We start from the raw sequence: 25,224 nt of genomic DNA, 5'->3' as shown, positions 1-25,224 counted from the left end.
TGAATCCTATTGTGTGGCTGCGTATTAAATGGTTAAAGATTCACGAAACTGTGGGGGACTTAGAAGAGATTTTATTGGGAAATGATTTCCAATGTACTTCTTTGAAGTCAAGGTCAGAGTATGCATAAAGCGAAAGAGACACAGAAAGAGACAGAGACGGTAAGACGGAGAAAGGATCGAGTCCAATGTCATCTGTCACACTTTCCAGGAATCCCATTAGAAAACTTCATACATTTGCACATTTTTGTGAATTCAAGGTGTCATACACACCAAGCAAGGGCATATGTGTGGAAGGCAAGACCGTGACTCACTACTAAACCATATGTGCACCATAAATACATTATTCATTTCCACCTTAGAGAAAGGCTGAAGATGGGGGACAATGTGACCCCATTATAGAAAGCCATCTCTAATGAATAAAGGGCCAATAATGTCTGTAATATATGGAAATATGATTGTGCTGTTATCCTCACCTACCATTGACTGTGACCAGCCTGAGAGTCTTCTCATCCTAGCCAGAAGGGGGCGATGTGAGGACAAGAATTCAACTTTAGCTGGGAGTTCCGTGTAGGTTGCAATAGATTCACAGGCTGGGGTTATAATGTAATTTAATCCTGCAGCTAACGTATGTCACAAGGTAGCAAGGTGAATCATTCATTGCGCTTCCATTAACGCCAATGCGTTGGGTTTACTACTCTTTCTTCTTCTCTTAATCAATCAGAAAGAAGTCAGGGAAGAAAGCTCTGACTTCTCAGTGGATCAGTCATTGCACAAATGAGCTGTGATCCAGATAGAGGGCCCGCTTTCATCTTGTAACAGGCGGTAAGATCTATATTAAGGCTTCTTAGCTGCGTACGCTTCACACATGTGAATACGCCAGGCTAGGTTGCTCAGCCAGCAGTCGAGGCAAGAGGTAATAAAGTATTAAAATAAAAGGATGGGGGATTTCGAAAGCCAGAAGGATTCTGTTCCACGGTCGAGGGCGGCTTGCAGGAGAGGCTCATTACGTACCCGTCTCGTCGCAAAGTCTTCCGCATCTCTCTTTCAGTGCCGATGTCTGACAGAGAGCAAAAAGCGTGCCTGGAGACTGAACGGATGCATTTTGTCTTCCCCTCCAATGCTTCTTTTTCACCCTCATAAAAATGCCTCAACCTTCTCCTTCAGAAGTAAACTTAGCAAATTAGCGGAGGAGACGTCACCCCTCTAGCAACACGGCACTGACGGAGGAGTCTTAGCCCACGCGAGAGGCTTGAGTGCGCGACGAGAGAGCCGTCAGCTTAACTTTGGCTTGTTAACTGCCTTAGGCAGATGTTATGTACTGTAGGGGGACTTTTCACAAAGAATTGAAGAAGATGATAAACAGCATACAGGGGACTAGGACGGCCTGGTTACACCAGACAGAGTTAAACAGAACTGTTTGTGACAGTATACACATCGAATGGAAGGCAACAAATCTCTGTTGTGGTTTGCAATATGTGTCAAAAAGCCCTGGGTCTGCAGAAAGGATGTAATTTATAAACCCCACTAAAATGTTTGAGGGTTTGGTGCCACATTCATGAGTAATGTTTTTCAGCAAATATCTCTGCTGTCTTTCCTGTGAGTGAGTCAAAGAGAGTGAGTATGGGAGAGTACAGATCCTGTATGCAGGTCAGAATAAAATGTGAGCCGATGAGAGTTTTATTTTATTGGTATCATAGTGTGAAATAAAAACACTGGAAGTAAAGGCATTTCTCACTTAAAACGAAACTCTAGTATTCCACGAAGAGAGCTCAGGCTTTGCATCCTACTGATCCAACTATCCCTCTTAACTCTCCTCAGAGACTGGCATGTAATGAGAAATGTCTCCAAGTACTCAGAGTGTATTATGTAAGATATGAAGAATATTACTTTCTGTATTGATTTTGTGTATGCATTTCCCCAGCTTTGATTTTTCATAAGCATTTTTGCCAAATGACAAATCACTAAATGAATAAAACTTGAGTCGCAAGAGAAACCAAATCCCTGGTTCATACGCTCAGATTTGAGTTGTTTATTACTTTTACTTCAGATCAAATAAATAAACCCTGAATACTGTTCAACGTGTACATGAATATTGATTAATATAAATTTCTCTCTCCTAAATCCAGTTTTTCAAGGGTTGTTTTAGAATTGTTAAATTTATGATTTTCAATTAAATATACATTTTATTTAATTTATACAATTGTATGTGAAATATACATACACACACACACACACACACATACATATATATATATATATATATATATATATATATATATATATATATATATATATATATATATATATATATATATATATATATATATATATAATTATTATATAATCTTTTTTAAATCTAATCCACTCTGCCAGGCAGTCAACCTTACTGACTACTTCTATCTGTAGATTTTGTCTTACAGTATATATATATTGAAAAAATTTAATTAAATTATCAATTAAATTATTTTACTTCATATAACATCTATTGATATTTTTTAAATATGTTTAATAATTAATAATCTGTGTAAATTAAATCTGTGAGGATTTTTTAAATCATTATTTGGTGAGAATGTTCACCTAGTAATCACAGCGCTTTGCTTTAACATTTGTACCTTTGTTTGTTCGACCAACTGCTTGGTCATCATAGCTATACAAATATGAATGTGTTAATATATTAATATATGGCCATGGATTGGTCAAACTTCAACATTAAAGACATGACACATTCCAGTGAAGCAATTAAGAGAGAGAAAAAAAAAAGTCTTATATTCAGACAGAAAATATATATTATACTTTTGTTGAAAAAAAAAAAAGCTGACAGAAAGAGGGAGATTTCTGTCCGCCTCTCTAAACGTTCTAGGCACGCGTTGGCCGCATGTAGTCAGTAATGCTGACAGCCTGGCAGAGCGAAATAGATATAAAGAGGTGTGTTTGATCCCTGACAGGTGAGTTTGGGTTGAGCCAGTGACTGCAGAAAATATGACATGCCCTCAGGGCTTGGAGGAGGAGTGGGATGCTGGATGAACTACAGTGGGCCGCACTGGCCACAGCAAACCAGCAACCTGAGAGGAAGGAGAGGTCTGGATTCCACAGAAAGTCACAGAGGTCTGTGGATAAAGCCTTGCACCATCCCATAATGTTAACATTCTAATCCACATGTGTGCAGCAGCAGTCATGGATGGCTGCTTGTAATACTGTGTAAGTGTGTGTCTTTGTGTTGGTATGTATACATAAGCAAGTGAGTGAGCCAGTCTTCACTCAGACCTTTGCAGAGGAGATGCAGTGCGCCTTCACATATACACACACACACACACACTCCGCCACACTCAGGAAAGCTGATTTTCTCAAGACCTCATATCTACCCCAAAAGTTAATCCACAGCTTAATGCCTGGTATGGCTAGTCTGGGGCACAACGTGTTGTGATGTGATAGGGGACCAAAAGACACACACACACACACACACACACACACACACACACACACACACACACACGCACGCACGCACGCATGCACGCACGCACGCACACACACACACACACACACGTCTTGTAAGGAGGGACTGAAGGTTTCGCTATCTTCGTGGGGACTCTCTGCCTATCTACTGCAGTGATTCCTAGCCAGAGCTGGAAAGATATTGATTTTGTTAGGTTAAAACTATAAAATAGACGTTATGACTAATGACTTAAAATGATATTTGTAAAATAAAATAAAATAAAATAAAATAAAATAAAATAAAAATAAAAGTTAACAATTATTATTGTGATTTTTCTTTCTGGCAAATAATCACTTAATTTTAGGGAAAGAGATCAAAATAGTATGTGTGTCAGGATTATGTTCAGTTTCATTGTCTTCTGTTTAATTTTTAGTCATGGCTTTCTTCGTCACTGTTTTGCCTGTGTTCTAGTTAATGATTAGTTTACTAGTTTGCCAGATTAGTTTACTAGTTTGCTAGATTAGTTTACTAGTTTGCTAGATTAGTTTACCAGCAGCCATATCACCCTGTAGCCCAAGACTGGTTGCCCACTGAAGCTAACAGGGTTGAGCCTGGTTAGTACCTGGATGGGAGACCTCCTGGGAAAACTAGGCTGCTGCTGGAGGTAAGTGAGGCCAGCAGGGGGCACTCACCCTGTGGTCTGTGTGGGTCCTAACGACTCGGTGTAGCAATTGGGACACTATACTGTAACAAGCACCATCGTTCGGATGATTCGTTAAACCGAGGCCCTGGCTCTGTGTGCGCATTAAAAATCCCAGGATGTCCTTCGCAAGAGTAGGGGTTTAACCCTGGCATCCTGGCCAAGATTTGCCCTTTGGCCTCTGTCCATCATCATAGCCTCCTAATCATCCTCATATACTGATTGGCTTCATCACTGTCTCCTCTCCACCAATAAGCTGGTGTGTGGTGGGCGTTCTGGCGCAGTTTATGGCTGCCGTCACATCATCCATGTGGATGCTGCACATTGGTGATGGTTGAGGAGATTCATACTTCCATATGTTTAGTGCATTGAGTGCAGAGAAAAGTGAAAATTGCAGTGTCACGCATAGTTTTTGTAGAGTTGCTTTTTATCTCTTGTATTGAAGCCTCTTAAAGCTATGAAGCTCTCATTCGCTGTGTCTCAGTTTGAAGGCTGTGTCCTCCAGAGGTCGCATTTGTCGGCAGCATACGACATTGATGCAGCTTCATTTCAGCAAACTGACCACTACATTCCAAAGTCATTAAGAAATTACAACAATTTAGGCTTCCCTATGATTAACAGTCAATTTTATAATGGAAACTGTTCTGAAATAAGACATCCTTTATGATGTATGAGGCCAACAAATGCGACCTCCTGAGGATGCAGCCTTCGAAATGAGACATATTGTTTTGGGAAAAGATTCGTAGCATCAGGAGTGTTGGAAACAGTGCCATCTTGTGACAGCTTGAGGTCAAATTTATAGCAGCCATAAACCTGAGTGTGCAGCTCTGTTGTTTTATCCATGAAGCACTAATACAAACCTGACAATGCTAAATGTGTTCAGTTTTCTGATAATATAATTCACATATAGGGCCTATTGAATTGTTGCAGTAAATTCAGTGTAATAATAACAGGGCTCTCAAGTCTCACGCATTGGGCGTGAGACACACGCAATTCAACCAGTTCACACGCTCACACTCCACACCGTGTATTTCTCACGCTGAAAAGGCAATGCCAACCAAGTTGTCCTGCGAGCTTTATATATAACGCTGTATACGAGGCGCAGGCACACAAAGTAAGGTTTCCAGCCGCCAGCACGTATCTCAGCCAGATTGCGTTCGTTACTAGGCAACATAGATGCACGAACACACGGAAGTTGACGGAACATTCTCGGCCACCGTACGTTCGTTACTAGGTAACCAACAATATCGCGCAAACACACGTCGTGATGGAGAAGGTAAGTTGGAAGAAAGCTCGTCTAACATTTTTAGGCTAGAACATTTAATATATAGCCCATCGTTTAAATTATTATTGATGCAGTCAAAAACTCTACAACTACTTTGCAACCAGGCCAGAAGCTTTGGCTCAGTTTGGCTAGCTTACGTTTTCTTAAACTAAGGGAATGTTAGTGGGTATGGGAAGGAATGAAGATGTATTTCTTCATTTTATTTTAAATACATTTAAATTTGTTTATTTTTAATTATATATTATACTGTATTAATAGTCTCTCTAGTTACATAAAGGCTACATGTATTAAAGCAGAGTGCTCTGGGTAATATTTTATATCCTGTCAAAACATACATTAATCATTGCCATTGCATTTGTATTTTTCAAACACAAAACACATTTCATAAGCTGGAGTGTGTACTCTTGTATACACACACACACACACACACACACACACACACACACACACACACACACACACACACACACACACACACACACACACACACACCTTAATAATACTCTAATATGTCATTTGTTCACAATGTCCCATGCACCACACAATAAATAATTATACCATTTTGACTAGACACATTCAAAATGCCAAAAAGATTTGTTTTTCCAAACTGTTTGGAGCAATTTGTTATATTTTTGTAATTTTTGTATAACCTATTTGTAATTTTGAAATATAACATTAAAGAGTATATTTGATGTGATGAATTGCTCTGTCATTTATCAGATTTACCAATTGTTATAATTTCAATTTGGGCTGGTTAATAATGAACAATGGGTAAAATTGGGGGGCGGGGACATAGGGGGGCGGGGATCCATTAGGGCTCCTCCCCTAACCGCATGTGATCTCACTCCAAGCTTTTGGTAAAACTTGAGAGCCCTGTAATAATAATAATAATAATAATGCCAACAGAGTTGAGGCAAGTATATTGTGCTCTAATTATTTTATGTTTTGAACTTCCATAATGTACAGATCAAAGACATGTAAACAAACCAAAAACAGGACATGACGTCACAAGATGCGACCCTAAAAAGACGAGAATTCTCAAGCATATCTGTTTTTTCTCATCATAGTTGCGATGTTGCCCATCCCAGTTTGATACAGGCATTAAGATCTTAGTTTGTTTGTGTGACGGACAAATTTCTGCTGCTGTTTTGACTCCTTTACAAATTTTACAAGCTCTTCCAGGTATTCAGCGCCATCATATACCATCAAATTTACACACATACAGCGAGCGCATTCACGGCCGGATTAACAATTTCCTGTGCCCTGGGCAACAAGACTCAAGGCCCCCCGTAGTTAGGGGGGTTCGGGGGCATGCTCCCCCGAGAAAATTTGGATTTCTCTGACCTACATATGTGCAATTTAGGACTTTTGAAGGCCAAAAAATTATAAGAAATAGGCTCTCTTTAAAACCTTGTCATTAGATTATTTGTCTGCTCTCTCCTTATCTTCATATTTCTTATTCTCTCAGTATTCTTATAGGCCTACTGGCCTATTTCTACCTCTCCTAAAGCTGAACTTTGACAGTCTTTTCATTTTCGTCTGTGTCAATGACGAAAATAAACATAGGCTCAACTGATATTTATACGTTTTATGAATCATTTTCTTAGACATGTTAATTTACTCAAGGCTACCAGGAAAGCTGTATAGCTGTAAAGTCAGTATTGACATTAGGAACCTTCTGCAAGCTTTGGAATTTGAAAACGTCTGTTTTTAAATGTTAAAAGTAATTTTAAATAATACAAATTATAGACTACGTTTACCGCAGTTGGTGGATTTGGCAGACGTTCCCTTAAGCATCGTGCGCTCTGGAAACGCGTCAAAGCATTCTCAGGTAGGCTATAATTATGCAGCATTAATGCTCGAATGATTTTGAACGAATATTTCATCATGTCGATATACAATGGTGACATAATGTTAAAACTAATCTTGCTATTGATATCTTTGTTAGACTACCGACCCTATAGAACAAATGTCCGGCTAATATCGAAACTGAAACGAACTTTACCGCGCTCAACCAGCGTCGCTGGCGTTCAGCTGGGAGGCAGGAAAGTCGCGTGAACCCGCGTAGATGCACTTTATGCAGTGAAGAAGATCGTAAAGAGTTTGATAACTTTATTAAATTTCTGTGTATTTCCTACCTGTCAGGGCCCCCTAGATGTCATGGGCCCCTGGGCAAGTGGATTATTTGATGAATACACAATATTTTATATAATATATAGTCTAAATAAAACAAAAGATTTTGTATTCATCAAACAACCCTGAAAAAAAAATCAAAATCAGAATATTAGAATGATTAAGAGAAACTGAAGACTCATACTTTTGAATAGTAGTGTATATATGGTGAACGTGATTTCTCCAAGTACAACATGTTCCTGGATCAACATCTTTATTGATCCTGGAACAACATTCCAATTAACCAATCAGATTTGAGGGATAAGTTTACAGTTTATGTCAAGTTTAGGCTTACAAACCAGGGTTAGGCGCCTCTACGTCAGTGTTATTCACTCATCATTTCCCTCTGATTTCAGTGATAAGTTATAGGTATGGTTAGGTTTAGGTTTAGGAGTAAGGATATGGTTAAGACTAAATCTTTGGACAGGAATGTTGATCCAGGATACACAAAATATGTTGGTCCAGGAACATGTCTCGTGACCATGTATATATTCACTGTATATATTGTTGTGGCCATTGGCATGTAATGGTCAAAGACTGACATTACTCACTGATATGGGTCACTGGGGTCTGGTCCTTGTAGCTCAGGTGGGATGGGAATACGTTTGTAGTACATCTCCCAGTCAAACGCTCCCCTCATGGCATCACCTGCCTGCGCCTCGTATCCAAAGTGGTTATGGTCGATCACGTCTATCATGGGACACACAATGGTTTTGGGGTTCTGGGCGATCTGGTCTGCAGGCAGAAGGCAAGGAGAGAAAAGGAGAGGGAAAGTTAGGCAATGCGAGAAATCTATAATTTCTGTCTCCTCGCCACACTCCGTGGAGAAGAGGAAAGAAGAAAAGAAAGGGGGGGCAGTGCATCTCAGGAGTCTCCCTCCTCTCCTGGATCACTTGCTCTCCTTCGCTCTGCTTGGCTGAGTGTGGCGACCCTGTGAAATTTAAAGCCGCCACAGCCACCCTGCGATTAGAAACAATTACAGCGCTTCAAAGTAGGTTTGCTCCATGGAGGGCCGAGCAGAAAGGACCCTCGGCCCTTAACTCTATCTCTGTCAGTCAGCAGCCGCTAAGCCGTCCCAGATCTGTCACCCACACTCTCCCTCAACACCAATGCACTACTGGACCATGGAGAGCACAAGGAGAAAGCAAAAGAGAGAGAACAGACCTGGTGCGTGCTTACACAAAAACACACATTAAACACATACATCATAAAGATTAAACTTAAGAGCACAATCTGTACAGTCTGTCTGGAAGTGAGGCTGTAGGGACTATTGCAAGGCTCAACACTTTAATAATACTCACACTGATGATTCCTTAAATGGAAGAATTATGGGTTTCTTCAACTACTTTTATTTTAGAAAATAAAGTATTTTTATAAGTTTTTTATGCATTTGGCAGATGCTTTTATCTAAAGCAACTTGTATTGCATTAAAGGTAGATATTTTATCAGTTCATTTATTCTCTGGGAATCACATTTGTGACTGTGGCTAAGAAATTAATTTAATTCAGCAAGGATGCATTAACTATGGTACGGTGTTGCCTATAGGAAAGTTTATTAGTTTAGTTTATTTTTAATAAAACGAGACACTCATTTATTGGTCAAACCTATTGCAGGGGAGCTCAAAAACTAATCAACGAACCACACATCCATCATCCAACTTTTTCCTATCTGGATTATCTATTGCTCAACCCGTAATTAACTGACATCTCACCGGACTCTGTCTCGGCCGTGGAACACATTGCGTCGGGGTTTTTTTTTCTTCCTCTTCTTTTCCTGTTTTCTTTTCCATTCGCTGGCAGTGCATTAATCTGCCATTGAACTGAACTTTGAGTAGAATTATGTTTTGTATGTGTCATTGAAGGTACTTTGTTTATGTTGTTTGTTTTGTTTATATTGTTTATGTTTGTTTATGTTTAGTTTGTTGTTTTGTTAATTACTGAATACACACACTCAAGCTAAAATCTGACTCCGGTGTACTCATTCACAACCCAGGCTCCGTGACGATCCATCTTCTGTTGCCAGGTAGCATCCGCAGTTATTTGCCTAGCCCATATTTGTTACAAAAGTGCAAAAAAAAAAAAAAAAAGGTCACATGACCCACAGGGGTACATTTTGTGTCTTGTTTCAGCACATGTGCACAGGTCACATGGCTCCATATTTTTCCTATATTTCCTCCATATTTGTCCTAATATTTTTCTCTAATTTGCGTCCAGTTAATCACCCACCAAAAATATGAGTCACCTTCACTGGTAAATAAGTATTTTCAAGAACTTTACATTATATATCATCAAATGTTGTCAAATATACAACATCGTACCACAATAGAATTGCATAAGGCCATACCAGCCATACTAGGTTGGAATACAAATATATTATAATTGTAAGGAAAAGAGTTAGTTTTGCATGATTTTGTAATGCACTTGTAAGAATAGTAATTCACATACTATATCTTCAAATATTATGATCTGCACATTTTCTATAGCACCTAAAAAAGGTATAAAACACAACTGCCAGTTGATGAGGGTAAGGATGAGGTTTCAGACTGTGATGAGGAAGATGAGGCCATAGTGAATCCTGCAGGGAGAGAGTGAAGATGAGAGCGAAGATGGAGATGAGGTTGAAGATGGATATGATAACTTGAAATGATAACTTGATGATATGATGGTTTGGTAATACTTGTGTTCCACTATGGTACAATGTTGTCTGAGAGCAACAGCTGGATATGAAATGTCCCCCAAACAAAATGAAACAAAAAATGATCACGGTTTCCAAAAAAATATTTTTTTTTTTAAATATGCAACATAAAATTGTTTAAACATTGATCATTTTTTGAGCACCAAATCATCATATTAGAACGATTTCTGAAGGATCATGTGACACTGAAAACTGAGTAATGATGATGAAAATACAGATTTGTCATAACAGAATTACATCATATAATATATTTAAATAGAAAACAGTTATTTTAAGTTGTAATAATATCCTACTCTTTTTATTGGATTTTTGATAAAATGCTCTTGTAGAGCGCAAGAGATCTTACCGACCCCAAATTTTCGAATGGTAGCGTATATGACATTTTCACACATTTTGTATAATTTGATAAAATTATACAGCTTGAATGGAAATGATCACTAAAAATCACAAGTGATATTTATCTTGATTTTTCTTTGTTTGCACATATCACATCTCAAGCTCTTCACTGACACTGTGTTCTTGTAAACAAGTACACTAACTTAACAAAAAACAGGGGGGAAAAGCAACATAATTATTGAACGACTGATTTGTTATAATTATTTTCACAATAAACATTGAAGTAGTTTAATTCCCTATTTGTTAAGATTATAAATATTAATACATTAAATGTAAAGATGATGGATTTTCATAGTTTAAGATTAAGGGCCCTATTTTAACGATCTGAAACGCAAGTATCAAGCGCGAAACGCAAGTAACTTTGTGGGCGGGTCTTGGGCGCTGTTGCTATTATACCGGTGGGATAAAGGACTCTTCGGCCTGACGCAAATCTAAAATGGGTTGGTCTGAAGTAGTTTCATTATTCATAGGTGTGGTTTGGGCGTAACGTGAAATAAACCAATCAGAGCGACATCTCACATTCCCTTTAAAGTCCGCGTGAACCGGAAGTTGCAAACGACTTTTCTCCAGTGTTGTGACGTATTTCCCAGTGAAACGGAATATTGAACAGAGGGCAGGGTTTTACTCTAGCGCTCCTCCTCTCCATCTCTGCTCATAGCAGACTAACGGTTTGAGGGGAGTGGTTAAGCGTTTCCCAACCCAAGTCCTCAAACCTACGTCATCAGGGAAGGTCCTCCAATGCAGAGGGGAGGGGCATTTTCAGATTTTTATTAAAGATTACGAAGCCAAAACATTTTTTTGTGTGGATTGACTTGCATGGATGAATTGTTCACCACAAAACGATCAATTTAGGCAAACAAAGTAAATATGGTCAGTTTTGATTTCATGTGGACTTTAAGAGCAGGCGCGCTTATTCCATGGCGGATTTGCCAGGCGCACGCCAGGAGCGGTTCACAGTCGAGGAGACCGACGTTCTCGTCAGGGCTGTAAAAGACAGAGAAGTGACATTGTATGGGGATGGAGAAACCCATCCAAATTAGCTTCAGTTAAACAGGCGTATAAAAATTTGGGTAAATGTGTAAGCTAGATTTATGCCTATTTTTTCACATCTTCATGGACACAACAATGATTTCCCTCGTGTGTTTTTTCCTTGTAATAATGTATGGTTTTCTAAAAATGAAAACTGCTGCTTCTGTGTAGATGAGATAAGCAAAGTGCATGCGCGTTGTGCACACGCTACATTGATTATGGCCAAGCATGTACCCTTAAAATAGCTTATGAATAACATGCGCAACGCGCCGCTTACTTTAAACTAGGTTTTTCCTGGTCAGTGGCGGAATTGTTTTCTAAACCTGCAAAATAGCACCAGGGAACATTTGCGCTGGAACACGCCTCCTCTTTGCGCGGAACCGCCCCCGGGAGCGCAAATGCATTTCCTAGTTTACCGACGTGCGTCTGTTGAGGGAAAAGTCCACTGTGCGCGGGAGCAAAATAGGAATGATACATGCGTCGGTGTACCACGTCAATTGCGCTGGGTGCAAGATAGGGCCCTAAATGTCTAAGTCTGCGAGAAGGGTTAATACAAAATCAATACGTAAAAGACATTTGAAAAGTTGTAAAAATAATTTTAAAGTTATCGTGAAATGTTCCCAAGACCCTTTAAATGTAAAGAACAAATTTAAAAAGTTGGAATTTGTAAGTTTTCATAAAAATCCTGCTGGCTGAAGTTGAAGAAACACCCTATATAGCAATTTTCTGAATACTACTGCTCAACCTCCAGAAGCCATACTCTGCCAAACTCTGTTTCCTCTCTATTTATAACTGGTGTGTGGTCAGAGTAATATAGCAAGTTCTCAAAAGGTCTCCTGTCCATATACTAGCCAGGCTGAACTACACTTAGTAAGTGGACAACCAGTAAACTTAAAGAGCTGCAGGGTTAAAATCTGTTGCCTTTCTCTTTCAGCAGACATTTTTTTCTGTACTTTTTCTGTTGTATAGTGAATATAAGCTATTTTAGTCGTATACTGGTAGGTTAACCACAATGGAGCACAAATTACAAGAATGCGTATGTATTGCAGCTCAATCCTACAAATAGCTGTTTTGGTTACATGAAGAATTTACTGTCGGCTTTGTGTCATTAGTTAGGCTAGAGGACGTCTTCTGTCGAGAGCTGTTGGTTTTGCATTTGTTTACGTGTGTGTGTGTGTCAGTTCAAGAAGAGGCTTTCCTAAAAAGCTAGCGCACAAACAACCACCTGCGTTCTCCTGCCAAAACTCACTTATCACGCCTTTGTTTTCTCTCTGGCACCGAGTATCCACTTTCCTACAGTAAGAACCCGCTCTGCTGTAGCGCTTACTGGGGCAGAATCCTTTATTTGGTTCTTTATCCCTTTGCAGATGTCTAAATATGAAAACCAAGGACCCCATCTGATGGCTGCCCAGTTGAGGGAGACAAGTGAAGAAGAATTTAGAAAGAAGACTAAGCTGAGATTTTTGTATTGCATGTGACTGATTTTTGTAAAAGCAGCAAAACATCACCAAACCAGAGTACACATTATAACAACATTTTAGCACAGTTATAAAAACAACTTGATGAGAAATGACAAAGGAGGCAAAGATCAGAGCAATATTGACACACAAAGGAACATATAGTACAATAAAATTTCGGTTGTTGTGGAGATGCAGGAATAGTTCTTAAATTTCCTTTTTTTTTTTTTTTTAGAAGACTTAAGGCCAGTTTTCTCTGAGGAGGTCAGGTAAATTTGTGTTTATCAGACATATTTTGTGATTTTAAGCCAATATGAATTACACATGTTTGTGTTTTTTTCACACAAACCTTAGTAAAAATTACTGTGGTCCTCTGAAAACATTTTATTTTGTCCAGATAGGAATGTCTGTGATCATTCATTTTCACATGAGAAAGTCCCCTAATTTATTTTGACTCAATACTGCAACTAAAGCTAAATTTCACTTTGCGCTGTCTGGTGCACCTTCATTACAGATGTCTGCCAACTTTCTAGGTAACAGTTGGTGACACAAGTGCAGTTGGCATGCCATCTGACATAAAACGCTAATTAAATTAATAAGGAGATTGCACTTGTCACGTTTGTTCTGTTTGTTTAGCTTGAGTTGGCTGCATCCGAAATAGCAAACGAAAAACAGCATGTGACAAAAAAACATATGTCCAAATTCACAGTACTCATAAAAGTACCCGTAGGACCAACTTCCTCTGGTGAGATTCTGAAGCAGCCATACGATTTTACTATCCCATGAGGCCCCAGGAGAGGATTTGTGAATGGCAGTGAAGCGACGTAACTGACGCTGGTAGGTCACATGATAATGACAACATGTCAAATGTAGTACATCAGGGTTACGTTCATTCTACTTTTGGTGAGTCTAGTCAGTTCAGGTTTATGTTCAAGCTTATGTTCAAATGTATGTTCTTGTTATGTTCTTGGACAAGCCAAGTTCTAGTCATCATCTTGTTTTGTTTATATGTATTTTTTTTAATAAACTGCGATTGGGTTCTTCAGCTCACCCTCAGTGGACTTACGCTACATCAAGAGGTTTTTGCATTTAAAACTGAGAGTCTGTGGATTTGCACTCCCTATAACCACCTTTCATGACAGCTACACAGATTAAGGCTAATAATTAAGAACGTACAGTACTAGAGCATCCAAAGAAGGGCTAAATCCACATTCTGTTCCTATTATATGCTTTGGAATACAAAAGAGAGAAAAAAAATAGAAAAAAATAGTGGAGAATTAAAGCAGAATGTCATTAAGTTTTTATTCACACTCTTAAAACGAATCAGGCCATCCTTAAAAATATTCTTGTTTGCCGTAACCCGACCGACCCTGTCAATTTAGTACCGACCCAATTATTTATTTATTTTCCCTTTTAGTCCGACCGACTTGCCGGTTGTAAACTTGCGTTAAGACCGACCAATTTTTTTTTAACTCTTTAAACAACTAATACAAATGCAATAAAATAATATTAGTTATTAAGTATTGTGAATATAAATTGCTTAGACGTATACAAACATAAGCTACGTTCTTTCTTTTAAATAAAAACTCGTGGCGCGTCATTATGTTTACACCAGGTTTACGCATGTCACACTACGGCCTGCAGGCTAAGATCGCTCCGTTTCATTCACTGTCAATGGTTCGCGCTTGGTAATGATGGCTGCGGCTTTACTCTAAAGATTATTTCATTTTTATATGTTGTTGATTATGGTTTATTAAAAAATAAACATGCGAAAGCGTGTTATATAGGCTACATGTCATGTTTTAGTCAGTAATGACGACGCTACTGCAACACGCATCGCCGCAGATGAGAAGCTGCATCAACGTGCTATCGCAAATCAAAGTGAAAGTAAGTCGCAGACGCTTAACACACGATCATCTTCATTAAATGTAAAGAAACGAAATGATCTTACCAGGGCTGTTTCCGCTTTCTCTTATTGCGGGCTTTGATTCAGAAATTTTAGCTGTTGACCAATAAAATAATAACTGTTGCTTTCGGTGCACTGCATTAAATCTGCATATAGCGGGAATTGAAGATCGGTTATATCCGCAAAAAAACAACAACACACATCTATGTAACCAGGTGTAAATAATTGAATCGTTTTGATCAATCAGATTGCAATCCGATCTGAGAAAACGCAAAGTGGCCTGGTGTAAACAGCCCCTAGACATCGGTGAAAAATGTTCTCTCCAGACCCCCCCGACCCCGATTTTTTTTTTTTATTATTAAAAAAATATACTTTTTTATATTATTTTTTATATATATAAAAAAATATAGACCTACCTACCGACCCTTTTTTTCTTTTTTTTTGCTGTTACTGCAAACCAAAATATTTTTAAGGATGGCCTCACAGTGTTGACAGCAATGTTGTTTATCCAGCAAATTGTAGGCAAATGGGAGCTATTTTCCACATAACTATTTTAAATATAAATAATAAAAAGTAAAAACTTTTTTTTTTAAATAATCCCAAGGTTCAAGACTGTGTATTTAACATAATTTTACACTAAACACCCCATGAAGCCCAATTAATGACATCAATCAATCAATCAATCAATCAATCAATCAATCAATAAAGCAAGCAAGCAAGCAAGCAAGCAACCAATCAATCAATCAATCAATCAATCAATCAAGCAAGCAAGCAAGCAAGCAAGCAACCAATCAATCAATCAATCAATCAATCAATCAATCAATCAATCAACCAATCAATCAATCAATCAATCAATCAATCAAGCAAGCAAGCAAGCAACCAATCAATCAATCAATCAATCAATCAATCAATCAATCAATCAATCAATCAATCAATCAATCAATCAATCAATCAATCAATCAATCAATCAACCAATCAATCAAACAAACAATCAACTCACCAATCATTACGTCATTCACAATGATTCATGGGGGGGGGGGGGGTCATCACATTACAGATCAGAGCTCTGCTTCAAACAGCCTGTGACACAGTACCTGCCGTGCGCTCGTGCGGCAGCTCCACTCTAATCATACATGCCAGGCCACATCCCAGCATGCCTCTCAAAGGCCATACACAGCACACTGTAACCAATTAGAACTCGCCGTGCTGTGCCCACGTCTCTGGGACGACTGCCTGATGTTCAACCGAGCGAAGAAACAAACAGAACTAAAAACAGAGCTGGAATCAGATCAATAAGCGTCGATAAGTGCAAAAAGATTTGCTGAAGTAGGCATTTTAAAACATCTTATAACAGGGTCATGCACATCAAAAGCCATCTGGATTTGCAATACTTGTGCGACGCAGTGGGGTACACTATAGATTCTATCCTCAATGAGTCTGAAAATAAGAAAGGTTTTTCTGCGATAAAAGGACCAAGCCACAGACAAGAAACAAGGAGATGGAGGATTCGTTTTGTTTTTTTAATCAACCAACTGCAGGGGGGAAGGACTTTGGATTGGGAAAAAGCAATTGAATTTTGAAATTGCTAGATTCAAAAGAGGAAGATAAGCACACAGAACATTCCATGGGATTTTCAGAGGGCTCTGTTTTCTCACAGTGACAGGCATAAAAAATTGAGAAATCTGTGGGTACGTGCTGATGCCAGGGTAGGCAGTTTTTTATCTGGACTTACCGAGCAGGGGCGGCAGCCAGTTGATGTTGGCTTCACAGTGAGAATCCAGGAAAGCAAGTACCTCTCCTCTAGCCACCGACGCTCCCAGAAGTCGCGTGCGGATCAGACCCTCTCGCTTCTTGGTACGCACGATGCGAACCTTAGGAAATCTGGACATGTACTCCTCCAGATATGCCTTTAGGTGATCTGAAAAAGTGACAGAAAAAAGAGAGAAATTGCTAGAAAGAATGCACTGGGGAGAAGAGGAAATTGCTAAGTTTAGGTTTGTGTTCTGTTAAAGGGAAAAGGAGGGAGATTGATTGTGTGTTGCGGTGCAGTGGTGCGGTAATTTAATCTCGGAATTGTTTCTCCATTCTCGCGGCCCCATTCAATGGCATTAATGTTTAACACCCCATAAGATTCCACCGTTGTTAAGACTTAAATGAATTGTTTAATGTCCTCTGTTTCTAGAATATTAATCAGGACAAACAGACCCAATATTAATTCTTTGGCCTAACTCACTGTGGTTCCACATGTTGAAAATTAGTTTTCTTAACACAAAATTACCATGTAGGCTCAACTCAAACACTCTATTTAACATACATTCAAAACCTAGTGAAACACCCAGTGAACTCAGTAAGTATCAATACAATTAGACGTATGAGTAATTCAACCTCAGACATTAGCAAGTTAAATATAGCTTTTCTTACATGTAATATAGGATGTGCAGTTATTGCACAGTAAAACAACATGCATCATATAACAGAACATTAAAAGGCCTCTCCATTTTTTTTCTTTCTCAAAAACATAAAATAACATTTAATTTATTCTTCTGATCTGGTCAGATACAAAGCATGCTGGGAACTATAAATTCACTGCCCTGTAATAACACAAATAGATTAAGTAAACTTTTATTACAAATGTAAGCGTATTTTACATCCAACATTGGTAATATTTTTCAGTTAATATGAATGTGCACATTCTACAAACATCTTTAATTATGCTAACGGGAGGTAAACACAAACAAAAAATGAAACAGATGGAAAAATAAGATTTTCTCACTGCCGGGTAGTGGGTAATGCATTTGACCCCTTTCAGTGACAGCACAAAGAAACAGCAAAGGCAGTCATTTCAAAACCAAAAAAAAAAAAAAAAAAAAATCTTATCTTTCCACACATTACTGTTTGTTCATTTTCAGAAGCAGCAGGAGTTTGCTGCAGCTTGTCGACCGTTTGCACATTATTCAAATACAAAGCATTAATACCTCCACAAACTCAATCACTGCTTCCCAGCTGCTGTGTCTGTGCATGAGTGTGTGTGTGTGTGTGTTTCCATGTGACTTTGTGTGATTAGATGCTTTGGAGGTACCAAATACATGGGCTTTGGATTACCACTAATAACATAAATCCATTAGATGCAGCAGCCATGTTTTGATGGAAGGTTTAAACTGGATGGACCGGTAAATTTCTTATTTGAAAGCTGTGAAGCAGACAACATTAAAGTTATGTACATGAAAAGAGTCATGCTTTGACTTTAAAGTTTGTGTGTTATGTTTAACTTCAAGAAGGAATAGTTCTTCCTGCTTTACAAATTCAAATAAGAATGATACTTTTTTTTTTTTTTCACACAAACAATCTTAACAGCTGACATACATCCACAATAGTTGTGGTGTCCTTAATAGAGATGAGCATAAGCACTCAAGAAAAAGTAGAACTTGGAAATTACAATTTTATTTTTCATTTCATCATACACAACATGTCAAAAATAAATTTCCATTAAAATATTTCCAACTTCTTACAATGTGTGCAGAATTTCAGAATGTTGATTCTTTTCATAATAACTTTTCAGTGTCAATTAAATCTAATTTTGCCTGCCCAGTAATTATGCACAGTTTAATATAAAGCATGTATCATTTTAAGACACACCTTCCATCATGAACAATTACCTTTTTGTACTGATTTTTTACTGAAAACTAACTCTACAGTGGTTTGAAATATTTGCAGCAATACTGGCTAAACCAATGGTGTGAGTTTAGGGTGGAGCTATCTGTTTATCTGACCAAGTTTAGGAAACCTGTCTTAAAACAATCACTAATTTTATTTTAATCCTGAAAATATGATATTATAAATTTCCTTTTGAAAATATGTAGCACAGTAATATTTTGTTTTTCCCTTTTGATTTTACACTGAGCATTTATTTCCCTAAAAAGCCCATATTTACAAATATGATGTCTACACACCTCTAGTAAGCTCTAGAGAAGGTTTATTGTGTCAGAAATGCAGCACCGACATATTTATTTTTAATATAGCAACAAAAAGATTGGCAACTTAATGATAGTACCACTACAGACCCTCAGAGGGTTTCTGGTTTGTGTATTGAGAGCTCACTGCAGGCCCCCAATGCAATTATAAACAACCCAAACAGAGCAGGACATCTGTGATGAAAAATAAAAGAGTATATTAGCCGATGGGGAGACAGTATGTGGGGCGTTCATCTGGTGGACATCAAACAGCAATGTATGTGTATGTGTGGCTGTTCCTCTTGTTCGGTTCTTTCAGGCCAGAGGCCAAACTCACTTTAGGGAACCTGCAGATGCATCCTCACTGACTCTGGCAAAGTCACCTGCCAGGGCAAAACTTGCATTCAGCCCTTTCTTTCTGTTTCTCTCCCTCTCCCTCTCTCTGTTCTTCTCAACTCCCAGGGTGTCTGGCCTTCAAACAAATGGCCCCAATAAAAGTGACAGCCTCAATATGAGTTGCCACTGCACTCTGATCCCACTGAGCTGAGGTGGGGAGGAGACTCGCAAAACTTTTCCAGGCTGCCTTTGTAAGTGTAAGTGGCTCACAGAAGCGAAAGTGTCGGGTGGGTTTTCTCCCTCTCTTTTTCCATGTCCTACGAGCGCTTGATTAAACGAGGTCATAAATCATTGGTGCTGATGCGTGGCAGGCCGAGCGGTGAGGAAGGAAGTGACAAATAAACAGTTATGAGGAAAAGGCAAAATTTCGTATCCCGCTGGCATATGGTTGACAAGCCATGATGAAGGGCAGGCACATTCTCTGCTTTGATGGTTTGCAGACAGACCTCTCTGGGCCACTACCTTCCCAACCTGGGTGGAAAATTTCATTTTTCTCTTTCCCTGGTGGTCTGTCATTAAGACAGATGGTAGAGAACCATTTGCCCCATTCAAGGTTTTGATGGTTTTTTAGACAGACGCACGTCTTCCCAAACCGTTTGCTTCATATAACATTCAAATCGACATGGGTGAGATGTGATACTATCTGAACAGTACTTCATTAGAGCTTGTTTCTTTGATATGAGAGCTACGGAGGAGCTAAAATTACCATTGTCTCTGCAATTCAAACTTAATGAGCGAGAGATTCACACCAATGAGTCACTTGCTTTAATTGTTGCTGTGTTACTGGATGAATTCGCTTAGAACTTTATTGTTTTATTGGTGTGGTTGGTATTAGGCAGAGAAAAGAATATCCCCTATTATTAGCTGCAGAGGCACAAAAGATAATAAATGAAAGCTTTAAAGGTGCTCTAAGTCATGTCACGCGTTTTTTAGGCCAAAACATTTTTTGTCACATCTCAACAAACATCTCCTCACTATCCGCTAGCTGTCTGTCCCCTGAACACACTGTAAAAAAACGCGGTCTCTCTAGACACCACAGGCTCCTCGTAGTGTTTTTGCGCTGCGCGTCTGTGTTGTACGTCATCACGCATCACCCACATGACCGGCGTCGGCCAATAGTGAGCCTACGTGGTGACGTGTAACACAGACGCGCTGCTATAGTGGAATAAAGTCGTTATTTTTGTTTGTTTTTGCGCACAAAAAGTATTCTCGTCGCTTGATATACTTAAGATTGAGCCACTGGAGTCACTTGGACTATATTAACGATCTCTTTATTTAACTTTTCTGGGCCAGCAAGTTTCGGTCACATAGCAGCCTATGGAGGATTCAGACATGGCTCAGATTTCATCAAAAATATCTTAATTTGTGTTCCGAAGATGAACGAAGGTCTTACGGGGTTGGAACAATATGAGGGTGAGTAATTACTGACAGAATTTTCATTTTTGGGTGAACTAACCCTTTAACGGTTGTTTTCACCCACGGTTTGTTATGAATTTGAATGTTCATATATATATATATATATATATATATATATATATATATATATATATATGTATGTATAGGCTATTAACAACTTTGACTAAATTTGTTTACGACGCCGCCGTTGTTTATGCTCACTGGCAAACGCGAAGCTAACGTTATCTTGCTATCATTGCGTCCTTGTATGGGAGCTAACATATAGTTATAACCTCAGGTGGCAAAATGATTTTAAGATAATGTTTCTCTTTTTCTGTATTCTGTTCTGCAATATATAAAAGCATTTATCTAACTTGGCGACATAACACATTGAATGAAGTATCAGTAAAACTTAACTTTGTAGTGACTATTTTGACTTTCCTTTATGCCGGAAGGGAAGGGAGGGGAGGAGGGAGGAGACGGGATGAGGAGGAGGGAGGGTCTAGCCAGCCTCCGTTTTGTTTGACAACAATTCGAATGTCAACAACTAACGTCTCCCGACATCGCTTAGAGAACCTTTGAGGGCCGTACACACTGGGACGAATATCGGCGCGCGTTATTCGCCAGTGTTTTTCAACGCGTTTTTTGTGTTCACACCCAAGCGATTTTCGCTGACGATGAGCCGAGTGAACATGCAAATTCATTCCCTGACATTAGATGGCGCTTAATACCACTCCATAACAGTTCTCTTTTATCAAGATGTTTGTAGTCGCTGTCGCGTTTGTCATAGTTCTTTATGTTCCGACACCAACGAGACCAGCAGCTCTACATTCATCTTGCCTTGCATCTTCTTCGTCTTATTTCTTCCCGGCAGTGTTTAGACGCTACTCGGCGTATATCTTCTTCGCCGTTACGTATATGTGCTCGGCAAGACCGTTTTGTGTTTGAGCGCCCCCAAGTTGTGTTTTACTGTAACTTCAGAAGCTCCATCACGTTAGCAAAAGCGGCAATCTCATTGGTCGGATAGTTTTTGACGCGGCACGTCAAACCAAAAAAACGAACCCGAGGCGTCCTTTGTTTAGTCACGAGGCGTTAAACTTCACAAAAAACTTTATAAATGCTTGCTGGGCTGTTAATAAATTTATGCTTTGTTACGCTATTTTGCCTCCCGAGTCTTTCTGGTAGAATTGCAGTTCTGACCATATGGTGTCCTTTGGTATCCTTTTTTTCAAACTGTCAAAGGACTCTGAGTTTTAAAGTGCGTTTCTAAGGTTTTGTCGGGGCGTGAAATAATATATAAAGTTGTATATAAACAGAAAATATATAATAGGGTCAAGACACACAATTGACACCCCACACATACAAACAAAGAACAATGTGAAAATGTTGCTTTTCAAAGATGCCAGAAGAGTTCAAGCTCCTCAGTTAATTAGGAGAATAAACATGTCAGCCTGTACGACAAAAACAGTTGGATGCAAAATACATTGTGTGTGTCTTTGGATGTTTGTGTGTTATGTTCAATTACAGATGTTGTAGAAATGCTGCTGAGAAACGAATATCAATTTTAATGGCATTAACTACATTTTTCTCTTTTCTTACTTTTTCTCTGCTGAAGCAGGTTTCTTTTGATTTTTAAAGCATTAGGTTGAAAATCATGCTTGCTAAATCCACGTTTTCCATTATTTCTGTGATCTTTTCAGTCATTTGTGATTACTGGTTAAGGACTTTTAAAAATCATTCCAATTCAAATCGATCTGGTAATTAATCATTTAGACTGATTTGCAAAATTGTTCAGCCAATTCATCAAAAATAAATGACTCAAAAGACTGATTCCCTCGCAAATCAGACATCGCTACGACTTTACACAAAAGCAGTATTTGAAATAGCTTAGTGATGAGTGTAATAATTAAAAAAAACTGTACACAGTTACATTACATTACCGTTTAAAGGTTTGCGGTCAGTAATTAAAAATGCTATTCTTCTGAATATTATTTTCATTTATATTCAAAAAATATCATGGTATCATGGATTTGAGTACCAAATCAGCACATTAGGATGATTTCTGAAGGACCGAGTGATACTGACGACTGGAGTAATGATGCTGAAAATTCAGCTTTGACATTACAGGAATAATATTTTATTATTAAAATAAAAAAATAAAACATTACGGTACTTTAAATTGTACTAATATTTCACAATATTACTGTTTTTCTAAGTTCTAATCAAATAAATGCAGCCTTGGTGAGCATTAGAGACACATTTCAAAAATCTTATTGACCCTAAACTTTTGAACGGTAATGTTAATGTAATTTCCTTGACTTAAGATTTAATTAATTTACATGACTTATCCAAGGCCTGCAAAACCAAAATTTTAACCTAAAAAGTCAATAAAGCCGCAAGTACCCTGTTTTCTACTTGATACATTACTGGGCTATCTATCTTTCCACATTGCATCACTCAACAAGTACTTTTTCCTCGCTAGCTGTGATTTAGCTAGTGCAGGCTTGCCGTAATGGACTCATTACAGTGAATGAATTAGCTGCTTTGTCTCTGCACGTGTGTCGTTGGGCTCCTATAATGCTGCTGACGTTGTAGTCAGGATTCGTCTGTGGCCCCCAGAGAACATGTGCAGAGAATAAAACATCCGTTAAGCACAGACACCTTGAGCGCTTCGTTGCCACTGCCTTTATTCATAATATACGGTGTGTTTTTGAAGCCTGCCGTTGGCCAGTGTGTGAATAAAAGAAAGCCACCCACCCCTCTTATTGCCCTGCTTCTTGGCTTCAGTTTGCACAACCGCCGTTTTCCTCAGGGGGGAGATACGCACTCCCTTGAACCGTTCATAAATCCGTCTCTGCAGCGAGATCAATGTTCAGACTCAATCCCAATTTATTACATTGCCGCTGTAAAGAGAAGCAGAAAATGAGGCCTGTGCAGGAAACCCAAAGGGATCCTGAACGAAGAACAAGGGAAATGTCTAACAATGCCTGACAATGTAGCAAATGATTTTGATGTAGCAACAAGCATGTCTCAAATGTCGGGAGACGCATGTTTCGTTCAGAGTGTGGTCATCAAAGCAACAACAACATAAAAAAGTGAACCTTTCATAATTCACAGCACTAATAGATAAACAACACAAAACAACTTCAAGACAACTTTGAAATGTTCCCCTACACTTGGCACAAACCTCTTCAAATTGCCTTCAAGATGCTGCTAGCTAATTAAAACGTGAGCCTTAATTAAAATCTAAATTGCTTTTAAACATGAAGTGAATAAGATTCACAACATCATTTGTTACAGAATTGTTTTTGAGCTCCTCGATAAAACCATCAAAATGGTTTTCACTTTTACTTTTAGAAAACTTGGACAGTTTAGTCATAGTTTTTTTTATTTTCACAAAAAACAAAAACAAAAAAAAACGTATTGTGTATTCAATATTTCTTCATGTTATATCACACCATTTGTCAAATTTACACGGACCAAAATAGCATCCAATTTCAGTCGACGAGAATTTTTGTTTCACGAGTCCAAAACTAAACCAACTATACATTTTAAATTAAATGTAACAACATTTAGCAAAAACACATGAAAATGTCCTTGTTGTGAGACCTGAGCTCCTGTCTTCATTCACTTCAGTTTCAGTTCACACAATGATTGGATTATTTGAAACATACTTTCGAGATTTTTCTTCAGTAAATACAATTGTTAGTTGATTTTAGTATCTTTCAGTGTAATTTTTCTCACTATAGAAAAGCAGTTTGTTTTCAATAGACCTGTTCAGTTATCATTATGATGTGCATTTTCATCTAGTAAACATTATTGTCGAAGTATTCAAAAGTTCACACACAAATGAAAATTCACCGTCAAGGTGATCCAAATCTGTATGACTTTCTTTCTTCTGTGGAACACAAAAGAAGATGCTTTTACTGACACAAGAGTGAGTAAATGATAAAAAGATTTTTTAGATGAACTATCCATTTAACATAGGTAACAGATTACAAAAAAAAAATAGCCACAATACTACTATTTTCTATTGAACTTTCAACGCAATCGATTGCAAAGGATGAAAGGACGAGGTCTTTGAGGGTATAATTACAACCAAACCTCTACTCAGTAGCAAGACTATTTCTGTCGCCAAAGGAAAGGTCTTTCATGCAACATTAAACATCTCAAATGGAGGAGGAGGGAAATAAAATGAAATTTTATTATTGTTCTGTATGCCTCTGCCTGCTGAACACGAGTCAGAGTCTCCGGGAAACAGAAGACCTCAGAGGTGAAAAGCTTATGTTGGGTTTTAAGGCTAAAGAGAGACATTCACAACAGCCTGCTGTCTAGAGGGTTTAACACGGGATTAGAAGACTCTGGTAGAGTAGGCAGCAAATTCTGTTTAGGTACATAATACTGTTTCAGA

General features: G+C 38.4%; 1 protein-coding gene across 1 annotated transcript in view; it reads right to left on the bottom strand.

Annotated features, from left to right (window-relative positions):
* Positions 1-25,224, bottom strand: part of galntl6 (polypeptide N-acetylgalactosaminyltransferase like 6) — a gene marked incomplete at its 5' end in the record, with an annotated part of 251,968 nt that overhangs the window by 31,233 nt on the left and 195,511 nt on the right. The window contains 2 exons of the mRNA XM_081361331.1: positions 8,142-8,325; positions 16,805-16,990. Coding sequence (XP_081217457.1) covers positions 8,142-8,325; positions 16,805-16,990 — 370 coding nt within the window. The remainder of the gene's footprint in view (positions 1-8,141; positions 8,326-16,804; positions 16,991-25,224) is intronic.

The sequence above is a fragment of the Scardinius erythrophthalmus genome (assembly GCF_964197995.2).
Source record: "Scardinius erythrophthalmus genome assembly, chromosome: 3".
Taxonomy (NCBI): domain Eukaryota; kingdom Metazoa; phylum Chordata; class Actinopteri; order Cypriniformes; family Leuciscidae; genus Scardinius; species Scardinius erythrophthalmus.
Note: the sequence above shows the minus strand (reverse complement) of the source record. Positions and strands in the feature narration are given on the sequence as shown.